A 13,361-nucleotide genomic window follows, 5' to 3' on the forward strand; every position below is an offset into this window, starting at 1 on the left:
ATGGCTGAGCAGGTCTAGTACATGGGCCAATATTTTATACACACGACCACACCGATGTTTAGCATTGAAATGGGCGCGCAGGCACTAGAGCGGACAAAGTGTCTAACATATGGAAAAACATTTAGATATTGTTACAGTAGATTGTACAACTAGTGCCTCTGAATGGGAGAAAGGAATAGCAATGTAACAGAATGCTGTCCCGCTCCCTTATTGTTCCTCACCGTCTGGTACTGTGCTGGACTCGCGCCGTCTGTGCTTCAGTTGTTTGGCATGTTCCAGGGCCGCATTCGGATTAGAAAAGATTTTTGAATCTCCATCGGGACCAATTCGCAAGCGAGCGGGATACAACATCGCATAGGGGACCCCCCTCTGCCCGCAGAAACATTTTCACGGCACTAAATTCCCTTCTGGCGGACTGCACAGCAACCGTAAAGTCAGGGAAGAAAGCAAGTGTGTTACCTTGGTGGATATTAGTACCCTTATTCCTGGCCATCCGAAAAAACAGTGTCACGATCCCTATTATTTAACCGCATGCGTGCGGGCGGAATTCCGCCCGTACGCTGAGATTTGCGAAAGCGCACTTAACGTGACGAGCTGGGCTCGTCATCAGCGTAGCAGGAGGCTACCTCATGACGAGCCCAGCTCGTCATCAGCGTCGAAGGGGTTAACAGTCTCGCAATGATTGGGCGAGGTGGAACGCCCGGGACAGGTCTCGCTGCGATCGAGTGATGTGCGCGCTCGAAGATAAACATGGTGGATAGCCGCTCGTGCCAAAAATGCCCTTGATCAAATTCTCCACAAAGGTCTCCATCCTACCCACATTGGTTGACTCCGGCAGCCCCGTGACTCTGATGTTGTTGCGCCGGGACCACGCTTCCAAGTCCTCATTCTTGGACTGAATAAGAGCCAGGACCTTTTCCATATTGAGTGCCTTCCCATTGACTTCGCTCAGGCCGTCCTCAGTCGCAGATACCCGTTGTTCCACCTCCCCCATGCGGGTGTTCTGCTTTTCCAGCTGCGCGGACATGTGATCCAGGCGGTGATTCACCGCTGCCATTGTGCCCTCAATGGATTGAAGACTGCGCTGCATAGCCAATAGCGTGGTTTCAAGTGCAGGAGCAGCATCGCTTTGAGCATCTGCTCTGAGTCCGAGGCCGCTTTCTGCTGGGTTTTCATGCTTTTTCGCACCTCAAACGCGAGGCGAGGCTGAGATTTGTCCGCTCTACCCATCTCCGCTACCGCTATGAATCAACCTTAGCTGGTGCACCAGACTCGTCTGTCAATGCGCTGTGAGCATATTTAGCACCTCTCGTACTGCATTGCATGCACTTCGTTGGGAGAATGGCGCCAAGCTCAGAAATGGATACACTCCAGCGTGCACCACATTGGCCCGTAAGTCAGCCACCTCAGAGAAGCTCACCCGGGGAGGGCGGTATCAACAACGACCCAGGACAGAACAGGCGACCCACAGAAGAGTATACATCGGCAGCCAGCCACTGTCCAGGAAGCCCACTGCTGTGATAAAGAGGGCACTACGCAGGGACCAGCAGTCAACATCCAAATGGTAACGATATCGCCCAGGCCTCCGCCTCACTGGGCCTCGATGCGATACCGCCTTTACTTCCTGTGCGCACCGGTGCCAAGCAACGGCTCACAGGCACCGGTCCGCGCCCAGGCCTGCACCCGCCTCCAGTTACTGGCCTGGGCCGCCTCAACCCACTCACCGCTGCCAGCGCCCGGCACGCCAGCGTCACCCTTGTGCCTCTTCAAGCCTTGCTCCAGGCCCGGCAGTTCCTGCAGGTCTCCGTCTCGTGGGCACTCGGCCGCAGCTCCGAACCCGGCTGCAGGAGCCCGATCCGCCTCCTCTCACCAGCAACCCAAGGATCTATCCGCCAGAGAGCGCCAAACAACGAGTAGTTCACTGCTCCTGCCCCACACTTGGCCGGCTAGCCCCCAACGGATATGAGGGGCACGAGCAGCAGCAGGCAAACATCTATTTCAGGGCCTCGCGGGTGCCGCCATTTTGTGGATACGCTGCCTTAAAAAACGCACCTCTTGTGCGGACGCCACAGGAGTCTGGAGCACCCCAAACCGCCTCCTATGCAGGCAGAATAGTTCAGAAGTGCGGAGTGCTCTTCATGAGCTTCAGATGCGGTATTTGCAGGCGGATATTTAGCGGATATTGGCTCAGCCGGGCAGAGCCTCACTATAGTGAGGCCATCTTGCAGTGCGCCACCTAGGACCCCCCTTTTATACAGCATTACTTGAAGCAACACTAATCACAGGTGATTGGGCATTACACTCCATGTCAACACTGTTGTTACATTACACAAAAAGTGCATAATGAGTAAAGCTGAAGGAGGCCACTTTCCATCTGTGAAAAATACACAACTTGACGCATTTTCATATTCTTACACAGAGATCACGCTAGTCTTGTCTGTATGTGGACATTTTAGCTTGCGTTCTACTTACAAGCAGTTTGTTCACTTCAGCAAGAAACAAGACCACTGGGGGATTGTAAATCAAGAAACTAATTTATTGCCATGACAGCCATATATTGGAAAGATTCAAGAATCCTGGAAGTGCAACCTACAATATCACGAGGATACCTGCTACAATGTCTGGGGGTACAGGCAATGTATCTCACATTGACAAGTTGAGCTTCTAAGCTCGCAAAGTGCTAGTATTAGTAATTTTCTCTGGGTCCTGTAACACGCAACCGTTACTGTTGGTTTCCCAGGACCAGAAAGAGACTTCTGAATTCAGCTGGATAAATAGGTTACAACCTTTAGGAATCTGGTGCTAGCAAAGTAGCAGGTTGCAGTGAAGGACTACTCTAGGAGGAGATGTGCGATTAGAAAGTCAGATCCAGAGAGTTACAGTAAATATCAATCAAAATCACTGTATAGCCAGCGCTAAAGCCTACTTATTTACAAGTAAGTACAAATAACAGTCAAAATTACAATATAAAACAGAAACCACAAGGTGCTATCGTCACCGAGGCCTGAGATATGATCCCAAATATTTTCAGAGAGTTCAAATTCAAGGCACTAGATTATCTATTCAATAGGCTTAGGACAATTGTTATTTTTATGTCAGGATTTTTTTAATAGATTTTGCAAAAGAAAGAGCAATACAATAAAAATAATAAGTCAACAATAAATTTGACAATAAAATAATCAAATTAACCAAGCTGTCTAGACTTGCCATGCAACTGATCACAACCGGCATCTATAAAACAACAACCACAAAACAAAGCATAAACATTACATACAAATTTACAACAAGACTCCCACCGCTAGCACTGCCTCTGACCATAGGTCGAGAAAGAAGGAAAGGAAAAAGAAATGTGCTCCACACTACCCAGCCTCCCCATTCACCCCCACTTCGAGCGGCCATCAGGATGTAAACATTATGAACTCGGACGCAAGGGCTCTCTCCAGCTGGGGACATGGTTCCCGCCTTTTCCCATGGTAGTCGGCCCAGCACTCCCAAATTTTGTAATAGTTCTGTGGACCGCCCGTGGCAATGTAAACATGACATTCAAGGCAGAGGCAATGGTCCAAACCCTCCCTCCAGACTAGTGCATCCTTCAAGACCCTTGCAATGTCTCCCTTAGCCACAGTAAGGTCCAGCCACAAGAGTGCCCATCTGTATCGGTCTCCATTGATGTAATCTGAAATGTGAAGTATGGAGCACCTTGGAGATTATGGCAAAGACAGGCCCAACATTTCCACTAAACAATCAAAGACACGGCTTCAAAAGGGGGCGAGTCCTGAACAGCCCCAGACCGTGTGCAGAAAGTTGCTAGGTGCATCTGTGCATCTGTACATCGCAGGCAGTCAGCAATAAGGCCCCTCCTCCACAACCTGTCCCAAGTATAGCAGACCCGAAGGAGACAACCCAGCTGAATGAGGCGGTACTGGGAAGCAATCACCGTCTCACACGGGGAATCCAACGCCTCCCTTCAATCATCAAAGACAAATGTTATCCTAATTAGTTCTGTTCGGGTGGACTTAAAGACTTTGGGCTTATAATGATAAAGGCTTAGTTAATGGCACAAAGATGAGAGACAGAAGTAACACAATCTAGAGCTAGGTGTGGTTTGCTCACTCAGCAGTCTCAGTGCCACAGAGGACAACACAGTAGACTACCTCCTAGCAGCTACATTTCTAGTAAACAAAGGAATGTATTTACTTATTACTCCACCACCCACACAGAAGGTCCTTACTAAATTTCTGCATCCAATTTGATGGGCTAGCTGCTAGCTGAAAGTTTGCTACTGGTGTCTAATTTGTGCACACTTTTTAACAGAAACAAATGATCTCATAGGTCTTTGGCGCAAGTGGATATAGCAGTGGTCCAGCACAAATGACTGCAAGATGTTTGGTAGATCTGGGCCAGGACAGAACCTGTTGCTAGGCAACAACCAGAAACTCAGGTAAGAGTAGGGATGGTTCACTGAAGTAAAAAACATGGCAAATGCATAACAAAAAAAGACAGGGCAGCAAAGTTTTTCAATGCAGTTCAGACGACCTTCATCTTACCCCAGCTCCCATAGTTCCACATGAGTGATTTTTAAAGTTGCAGCTGGTATTATGATATCTAGCTTAGAGTTTGAAATTTTGACACCGGAGGATAAAGCAGACTCCCACAGTCCTGTATGTACATTTCTGGACTGTAACTGGCATTTTGAGAAACAGGGGTCATCATAGTCTGATTACAATAAGGCACACCCTAAGAGGTGCTGATTACCACCTCTGCCCTTACAAGTTGCTTTTACATTTATTTGGATCACTGCACTTGGCAATAAAAATAGTAAGGAGATGGACATTTCACCCAAAAGACCCTCAAAACACATGAAGAAGTTCTGTCATGTGTGAGGGCATAGTTGTGCCTAGAGGAAGCAGGTTTCAAAGCATGACTAAAGGTTTTGTTTTTTTTAACAGAAAATAGACCATATGATCTGTTGTGGAGGTGTTAAGTTCCTCCAGGAAAAAAAGTCCTTACATACCTTACCTATTATCTTGCAAATAAGCAGTGACACTGCCCATTGCAAAGAGGTACCACCAGTCTTCGTTTGCTTTACCAAATTCTATAATAGTCTCGAAAACTTAATGAAGATCAGCAATTCAAAGTGTCAATAAAGCTACATTCATACTTGGGAGTACAAGAACACAGGCACAGTGGTGAAGAAACTTTTACGCTGTAATAGGCATGGCTTATCACAAATTCCACTTCACTCCTAAACAGGGACTCACATAAGCAATGGATCTATATTTAAGAACGTTTGCATCATTTGATGCAGCAACAGGAAAACAATGCTGCATTAAAATGACGGAAATGCCAGTGATGCTGAGAAAGCTGGAACAATACCTGGCACACGTAGGGCATCTCGCCGGGCTTGTGGGTGTCTTTCATATGCTGAAGGAAAAGAGGCTCATTGTCAAAGGCCCACTCGCAAATCTTGCATTTTGCTACAAAGAGAAAAAGCAGTGAGAAGGAGACAGACTGCAGGTCACTGTTAAGATCCTACCTTTAACAATTCAGTGGAAATTCACAGCAATAATCATTCAGGTAACACTACTCTTATAAAGCATATATTATTCCGAAAACAAGTCTCATTACCACTAGCATAAGGCTGGCCCCCATACTGTAAATAAGCAATACTTTTAAGAAATGACAATTTACAGACATTTTATTCTATATTAAAGGTCCTAACATAGTTGTGAAACGAACATAAATATCAACTCATCATAATTTATTAGTGCCTTGGATAAGCTCAGCAGGGTTTGGAAAAGTTGAAGTACTCATTGCCGTATCCTCGCTCTACCCCACTAAATCCTCCTAAACGCTCATAAATCAGATTTTTATAAGCCTGTGTGAGGAAGTGCCACTTTTGACATGGTAAGTCCTCACTTTATGCCTGGTACGGGTGTAGGTTCAATTGTAGTGCACAGGGCCCTGCCGCCAACCAGGTCCCCTGTGCAAGTGCATGATCTACATTATATGTGGAAGAAATATGAACTAACAACTTCATATATGGAGACTGAACTGGAATTCAGAAACAGATTAGAGAGGTACGTTGGATCAAGAGAAAGTCTGCCTTGGGAATCATGGATCTTCAATAGTGAGCAAATCGAACAAAGAAATTAAAAATGGAGTAAGGTGGTTTGGAGGAATGAGGAGGAGGGAAATCAAGATCATCTGGGATGTCAACATGTCAAGTTACATATGTGAAATACCATGGTTTCTAGTCAAGTTTTGTTATGGAAAATGTACAAGTTACTTACCTTTGGTAACGGTGTATCTTTTAGAGACGTTGTCTAGCCGCAGATTCCGTAACTTAGAATATCCCCAGGCATCAGACTGGATCCGGATTTCTTTTGCAGCAGCACCTCTGCGCGCCGGGGGACTGTGCCAGACGACCCCGCCATGACGTCGTCCACGTACATGACGTCAGCGAAGTCATATAAGTTCCTCCCTGCGTGCTAACGTCCGTTTTCTTCGGGGAAACTTTTCCACGGCACAACGCGAAGCCACCAACAAAAACTGTGAAAGTATGGGAACAGTGTGCGAAGGATGAAAAATCGGTAAAATAAAGAAGGAAGATGGTGCAAAACACCATCGTAAAAGACAGAATTAGACACTGTCTACATATAAGTGAAAAAGCTGTGAGAAAGAACGCGGCGAAGCGAAGACCCTTCCCCAAGTGCAACAAGGGAAGAATACCTCAACAGACAGAAATAGACTGTGAATACCATGTAGAACTGTGCCGTCCAGCAAGAAAGGAGCACAGAAAGAATAACAGACCACTGCAGGAAGGTATGAAAAGACTGGCACTTCCCCTATAGTAATGGAGGTCTGAAACAGAGCTCAACAGATCCCCAAATAAGACGACTGTAGAGGAGACAAAAGCCCTGAGTCAAAAGAGAAGGCGGGAGAGAGGAAAGGCAGCAGGAGAAGAGACGAAAAAGATGAATCTCCTGATAAAGTGAATCAAAAGGCACCCTTTTACATGAAAGAAGCTCATTGGAGGGAGTTAGCCGCAAATGGCAATTCTCAAAGGGGCGCAACAATACGAGCACCCGTGAGAGAAAAACCAATGGCAACTGAAAGAGGCAAGTGGAGAAACCCACTTGGCAAGGTCCTCGCAGAACAGGAAGAATGGGTGGGCGTTAAGGAATCTGCGGCTAGACAACGTCTCTACCAGATGCATCGTTACCGAAGGTAAGTAACTTGTACATCTGGTAGAGACATGTAGTCGCAGATTCCTTAACTTAGAATAGATAACAACAGCCATACCCCAGGGGGAGGTGGGTCTGCAACAGAACAACAGAAAGTGCCCAAGCACTGAGCCGGCAACAGTGACGGACAATGGGGAAGGCTGTGTCGGAACAGCCAGACAGCAACCCAATTAGCTCGGAAGAGCAAAAGATAACGGGAGGCAAGGCGTCCAGAAAATTGCAGAACGGTGCTACACCATACCCGTATAAGTATGAGATGTAGAAACGGCACCAGCTATATACCAAAACAAAAAAGAGTCCCGGACAAAGGAGGAAGAGGGACCGCTTTCAGCTTAATGGCGCACTATGTGGACACCAACCAAAGGTTGAGGAAAACATGAAGAGATGCAACCAGAGCCTACCAGGCTAGTCTACGAAAGGAAGGCCGGAGAGGCAACAGCCAGGAACCAAAGGGCAAGAGGTAGAAACTGAGCAATGTCTTAGAAGTGCAGGCGGTAACAAGAAACACGCCAAGTGCACACCCAGTCACCAAAGGGGGGACAGGGGCGAACAGTAACAGTCTGAAGCACGCTAATGCGGCCCACTACCGAAACATTCACAGAGCAGACAGCCACAGAGACAACAAGGTAGCGTAGCTAAAATAGCATAGGACTGCCCAACCAGACAGCTTGAAGACTAAGGTGAGAACAAACACACGAAATACAGATATGCAGGGTGCAGACCTTAGGACGACTGACATCAGAAGAGCTGTCCCGCACGCACAGCCTATACAGTATAGGGTGATACCTATTGAAAGGGGCACATCGGAAGGAAGTGGCACCAGAGTACCAACAGACGTATAAACGTAGGAAATAATCTCAGAATTCTAGACCACATCCTCAGACAGGGAGGAAAAATTAATCCTCGTACAGAAAGACAGAATCACTCAGTATCTGAACACCAAGAAGGGAGCAATGTAAAGAGGGGGTACCACCCCAGAGAGTGGAACGCAAAAGGGACCCTATTGCTGAAGATGCAGGAAGATGAACGAAGTACACGTAAGTGTACTGAAAGACACCCTGTCGCATAGACGAAGGGCAATCCAGAGTGCTGCAATGAAAAAGCTCCCAGACACATGGAGACATAGGACCAGACCTCCCAGCAGCGAAGAGAGGTGGAGATGTAAGAAGAAGAGTACCCATGGCAACCTGTATATAAAAATATATATATATAAAAATATATATTTTTCACGAATGCCTCTTGCAATGGAGAGTCACACACGATGTCCCGCCCTCCGGCTTGTTTAGCAGTCAGCTTCTCAAGTGCGCGTTTGTTTTATGCAGCTTGCCAACGCGTTTCGGGGTCACAGCCCCTTCTTCCTGGGCGGCGAGTCATCACACAAGACACCAGCACTTTGATCTTCGCGAACTTTATTGACATGCCTGACTCATGGGTGTGTCAGTTTGGCGCCCATGGCATTGTGGGGCATGTAGTTCAAGGTGCCGGCGATTGTTTCAGTTTAAGATAGTTCAAGTATGTTTCCTCGCATTTCATTAATTTTTTAACATCTCTAAGTGAGTGCACACTTCTTGGGCTGACTAATGTGCATTATGGACATCGTACCGTTTTGCAGGCTGAAGGTTCAGAACTTGACGGCTTCATCCAGCTGGGACATTTCTTTTGCTCAGCCGGTGATGGTGCTCTCTCCCGCGGCTGAGGACCGCCGCGTAGTTAATTTTTCACGAATGCCTCTTGCAATGGAGAGTCACACACGATGTCCCGCCCTCCGGCTTGTTTAGCAGTCAGCTTCTCAAGTGCGCGTTTGTTTTATGCAGCTTGCCAACGCGTTTCGGGGTCACAGCCCCTTCTTCCTGGGCGGCGAGTCATCACACAAGACACCAGCACTTTGATCTTCGCGAACTTTATTGACATGCCTGACTCATGGGTGTGTCAGTTTGGCGCCCATGGCATTGTGGGGCATGTAGTTCAAGGTGCCGGCGATTGTTTCAGTTTAAGATAGTTCAAGTATGTTTCCTCGCATTTCATTAATTTTTTAACATCTCTAAGTGAGTGCACACTTCTTGGGCTGACTAATGTGCATTATGGACATCGTACCGTTTTGCAGGCTGAAGGTTCAGAACTTGACGGCTTCATCCAGCTGGGACATTTCTTTTGCTCAGCCGGTGATGGTGCTCTCTCCCGCGGCTGAGGACCGCCGCATAGTTAATTTTTCACGAATGCCTCTTGCAATGGAGAGTCACACACGATGTCCCGCCCTCCGGCTTGTTTAGCAGTCAGCTTCTCAAGTGCGCGTTTGTTTTATGCAGCTTGCCAACGCGTTTCGGGGTCACAGCCCCTTCTTCCTGGGCGGCGAGTCATCACACAAGACACCAGCACTTTGATCTTCGCGAACTTTATTGACATGCCTGACTCATGGGTGTGTCAGTTTGGCGCCCATGGCATTGTGGGGCATGTAGTTCAAGGTGCCGGCGATTGTTTCAGTTTAAGATAGTTCAAGTATGTTTCCTCGCATTTCATTAATTTTTTAACATCTCTAAGTGAGTGCACACTTCTTGGGCTGACTAATGTGCATTATGGACATCGTACCGTTTTGCAGGCTGAAGGTTCAGAACTTGACGGCTTCATCCAGCTGGGACATTTCTTTTGCTCAGCCGGTGATGGTGCTCTCTCCCGCGGCTGAGGACCGCCGCGTAGTTAATTTTTCACGAATGCCTCTTGCAATGGAGAGTCACACACGATGTCCCGCCCTCCGGCTTGTTTAGCAGTCAGCTTCTCAAGTGCGCGTTTGTTTTATGCAGCTTGCCAACGCGTTTCGGGGTCACAGCCCCTTCTTCCTGGGCGGCGAGTCATCACACAAGACACCAGCACTTTGATCTTCGCGAACTTTATTGACATGCCTGACTCATGGGTGTGTCAGTTTGGCGCCCATGGCATTGTGGGGCATGTAGTTCAAGGTGCCGGCGATTGTTTCAGTTTAAGATAGTTCAAGTATGTTTCCTCGCATTTCATTAATTTTTTAACATCTCTAAGTGAGTGCACACTTCTTGGGCTGACTAATGTGCATTATGGACATCGTACCGTTTTGCAGGCTGAAGGTTCAGAACTTGACGGCTTCATCCAGCTGGGACATTTCTTTTGCTCAGCCGGTGATGGTGCTCTCTCCCGCGGCTGAGGACCGCCGCGTAGTTAATTTTTCACGAATGCCTCTTGCAATGGAGAGTCACACACGATGTCCCGCCCTCCGGCTTGTTTAGCAGTCAGCTTCTCAAGTGCGCGTTTGTTTTATGCAGCTTGCCAACGCGTTTCGGGGTCACAGCCCCTTCTTCCTGGGCGGCGAGTCATCACACAAGACACCAGCCCATGAGTCAGGCATGTCAATAAAGTTCGCGAAGATCAAAGTGCTGGTGTCTTGTGTGATGACTCGCCGCCCAGGAAGAAGGGGCTGTGACCCCGAAACGCGTTGGCAAGCTGCATAAAACAAACGCGCACTTGAGAAGCTGACTGCTAAACAAGCCGGAGGGCGGGACATCGTGTGTGACTCTCCATTGCAAGAGGCATTCGTGAAAAATTAACTACGCGGCGGTCCTCAGCCGCGGGAGAGAGCACCATCACCGGCTGAGCAAAAGAAATGTCCCAGCTGGATGAAGCCGTCAAGTTCTGAACCTTCAGCCTGCAAAACGGTACGATGTCCATAATGCACATTAGTCAGCCCAAGAAGTGTGCACTCACTTAGAGATGTTAAAAAATTAATGAAATGCGAGGAAACATACTTGAACTATCTTAAACTGAAACAATCGCCGGCACCTTGAACTACATGCCCCACAATGCCATGGGCGCCAAACTGACACACCCATGAGTCAGGCATGTCAATAAAGTTCGCGAAGATCAAAGTGCTGGTGTCTTGTGTGATGACTCGCCGCCCAGGAAGAAGGGGCTGTGACCCCGAAACGCGTTGGCAAGCTGCATAAAACAAACGCGCACTTGAGAAGCTGACTGCTAAACAAGCCGGAGGGCGGGACATCGTGTGTGACTCTCCATTGCAAGAGGCATTCGTGAAAAATTAACTACGCGGCGGTCCTCAGCCGCGGGAGAGAGCACCATCACCGGCTGAGCAAAAGAAATGTCCCAGCTGGATGAAGCCGTCAAGTTCTGAACCTTCAGCCTGCAAAACGGTACGATGTCCATAATGCACATTAGTCAGCCCAAGAAGTGTGCACTCACTTAGAGATGTTAAAAAATTAATGAAATGCGAGGAAACATACTTGAACTATCTTAAACTGAAACAATCGCCGGCACCTTGAACTACATGCCCCACAATGCCATGGGCGCCAAACTGACACACCCATGAGTCAGGCATGTCAATAAAGTTCGCGAAGATCAAAGTGCTGGTGTCTTGTGTGATGACTCGCCGCCCAGGAAGAAGGGGCTGTGACCCCGAAACGCGTTGGCAAGCTGCATAAAACAAACGCGCACTTGAGAAGCTGACTGCTAAACAAGCCGGAGGGCGGGACATCGTGTGTGACTCTCCATTGCAAGAGGCATTCGTGAAAAATTAACTACGCGGCGGTCCTCAGCCGCGGGAGAGAGCACCATCACCGGCTGAGCAAAAGAAATGTCCCAGCTGGATGAAGCCGTCAAGTTCTGAACCTTCAGCCTGCAAAACTGTACGATGTCCATAATGCACATTAGTCAGCCCAAGAAGTGTGCACTCACTTAGAGATGTTAAAAAATTAATGAAATGCGAGGAAACATACTTGAACTATCTTAAACTGAAACAATCGCCGGCACCTTGAACTACATGCCCCACAATGCCATGGGCGCCAAACTGACACACCCATGAGTCAGGCATGTCAATAAAGTTCGCGAAGATCAAAGTGCTGGTGTCTTGTGTGATGACTCGCCGCCCAGGAAGAAGGGGCTGTGACCCCGAAACGCGTTGGCAAGCTGCATAAAACAAACGCGCACTTGAGAAGCTGACTGCTAAACAAGCCGGAGGGCGGGACATCGTGTGTGACTCTCCATTGCAAGAGGCATTCGTGAAAAATAAAAATATATATATATATAAAAATATATATATATAAAAATATATATATATAAAAATATATATATATATATATATATATATATATATATATATATATATATATATATATATATATATATATATATATATATCAAACAAGGGTAAACGAGCCACAACCATGCAACATGGGTGTTATAGGAGCACACCTAGTGCATTAATAGCAGGTGGCAGCCGCATTGTATGTGCGAAAAACACCATGAAAACCTCCCAAGGAGGAGAATGAGGCATATAAGCAAGACGACCCATGACGTATGGAAGATAGCACCAAGTCACAAAGTTGAACAACGTACAATGGCAAGATAAGAGCACCAGGGGACACATAGAGCCCCAAAGGATCCCTAGGTCCATTTGACCTAAAGCAGAGCTATATAAAGCATAAAAGTACCCTACTTGGAGTATGTCACACCCCAAACAACGGGGAACCCACAGTCAGAGGGCACAATCTGTGGAACACTGCCACAGTAGGCTTACTGCCAGCTCAAAACGCATAATGCATCTAAAGGATGCTAAATGAAAGGGTAGCCACCCAAGAACATACGAAAAGAAGACCTGAGGCTTACTGCTAGCTTAAAAAGCACAATTCATCTTAAAGGATGCTAAATGAACGTGCACCTGAGTAATACAGGCTTAAGGGGGAGGGTGCAAGGCCGCAAGGAGGCGCTGAACAGTCGATTCGGCGTGGGCATTAAACAAAAGAACCCCATCAAAGGGCAGATCAACAAGTCGCTCCCGGATATTCTCCAAGCATGGCGCCGCAAGGCAACTGAACCAGCCATAGCTCGGCCTAAGGAATCGGCAGTATCCAAGGCCGAGCGGATCGTAAATTAAGCAAGGTCACGGCCATCCCGGAGAAGATAAAGGAGAACAACACGAGCACCTTCAGAGGAGGCAGAAAGAAGAGACTCTGCAGAGACCCACAGGGCAGAGGTAGCCCGAGCCAAGACACACACTGTATTCAGTGAACGGAGGGCAGCGCTAGTGGAGGCGAAAATGTTACAGCCCCACGACTCTAGCCATCTGGACTTCCGGGA

At 47.6% G+C, this 13,361-nt stretch overlaps 1 protein-coding gene across 9 annotated transcripts in view; it reads right to left on the reverse strand.

The window, feature by feature from the left end:
• The window catches only part of POGZ (pogo transposable element derived with ZNF domain), a 428,531-nt gene that overhangs the window by 125,864 nt on the left and 289,306 nt on the right, over positions 1–13,361 (reverse strand). For all 9 annotated transcript variants that reach the window (XM_078670252.1, XM_078670255.1, XM_078670257.1 and 6 more), the window contains exon 12: positions 5,377–5,477. In XM_078670252.1, coding sequence (XP_078526378.1) covers positions 5,377–5,477 — 101 coding nt within the window. The remainder of the gene's footprint in view (positions 1–5,376; positions 5,478–13,361) is intronic.

Source organism: Lissotriton helveticus, chromosome 12 (assembly GCF_964261635.1).
Source record: "Lissotriton helveticus chromosome 12, aLisHel1.1, whole genome shotgun sequence".
Lineage (NCBI taxonomy): Eukaryota > Metazoa > Chordata > Amphibia > Caudata > Salamandridae > Lissotriton > Lissotriton helveticus.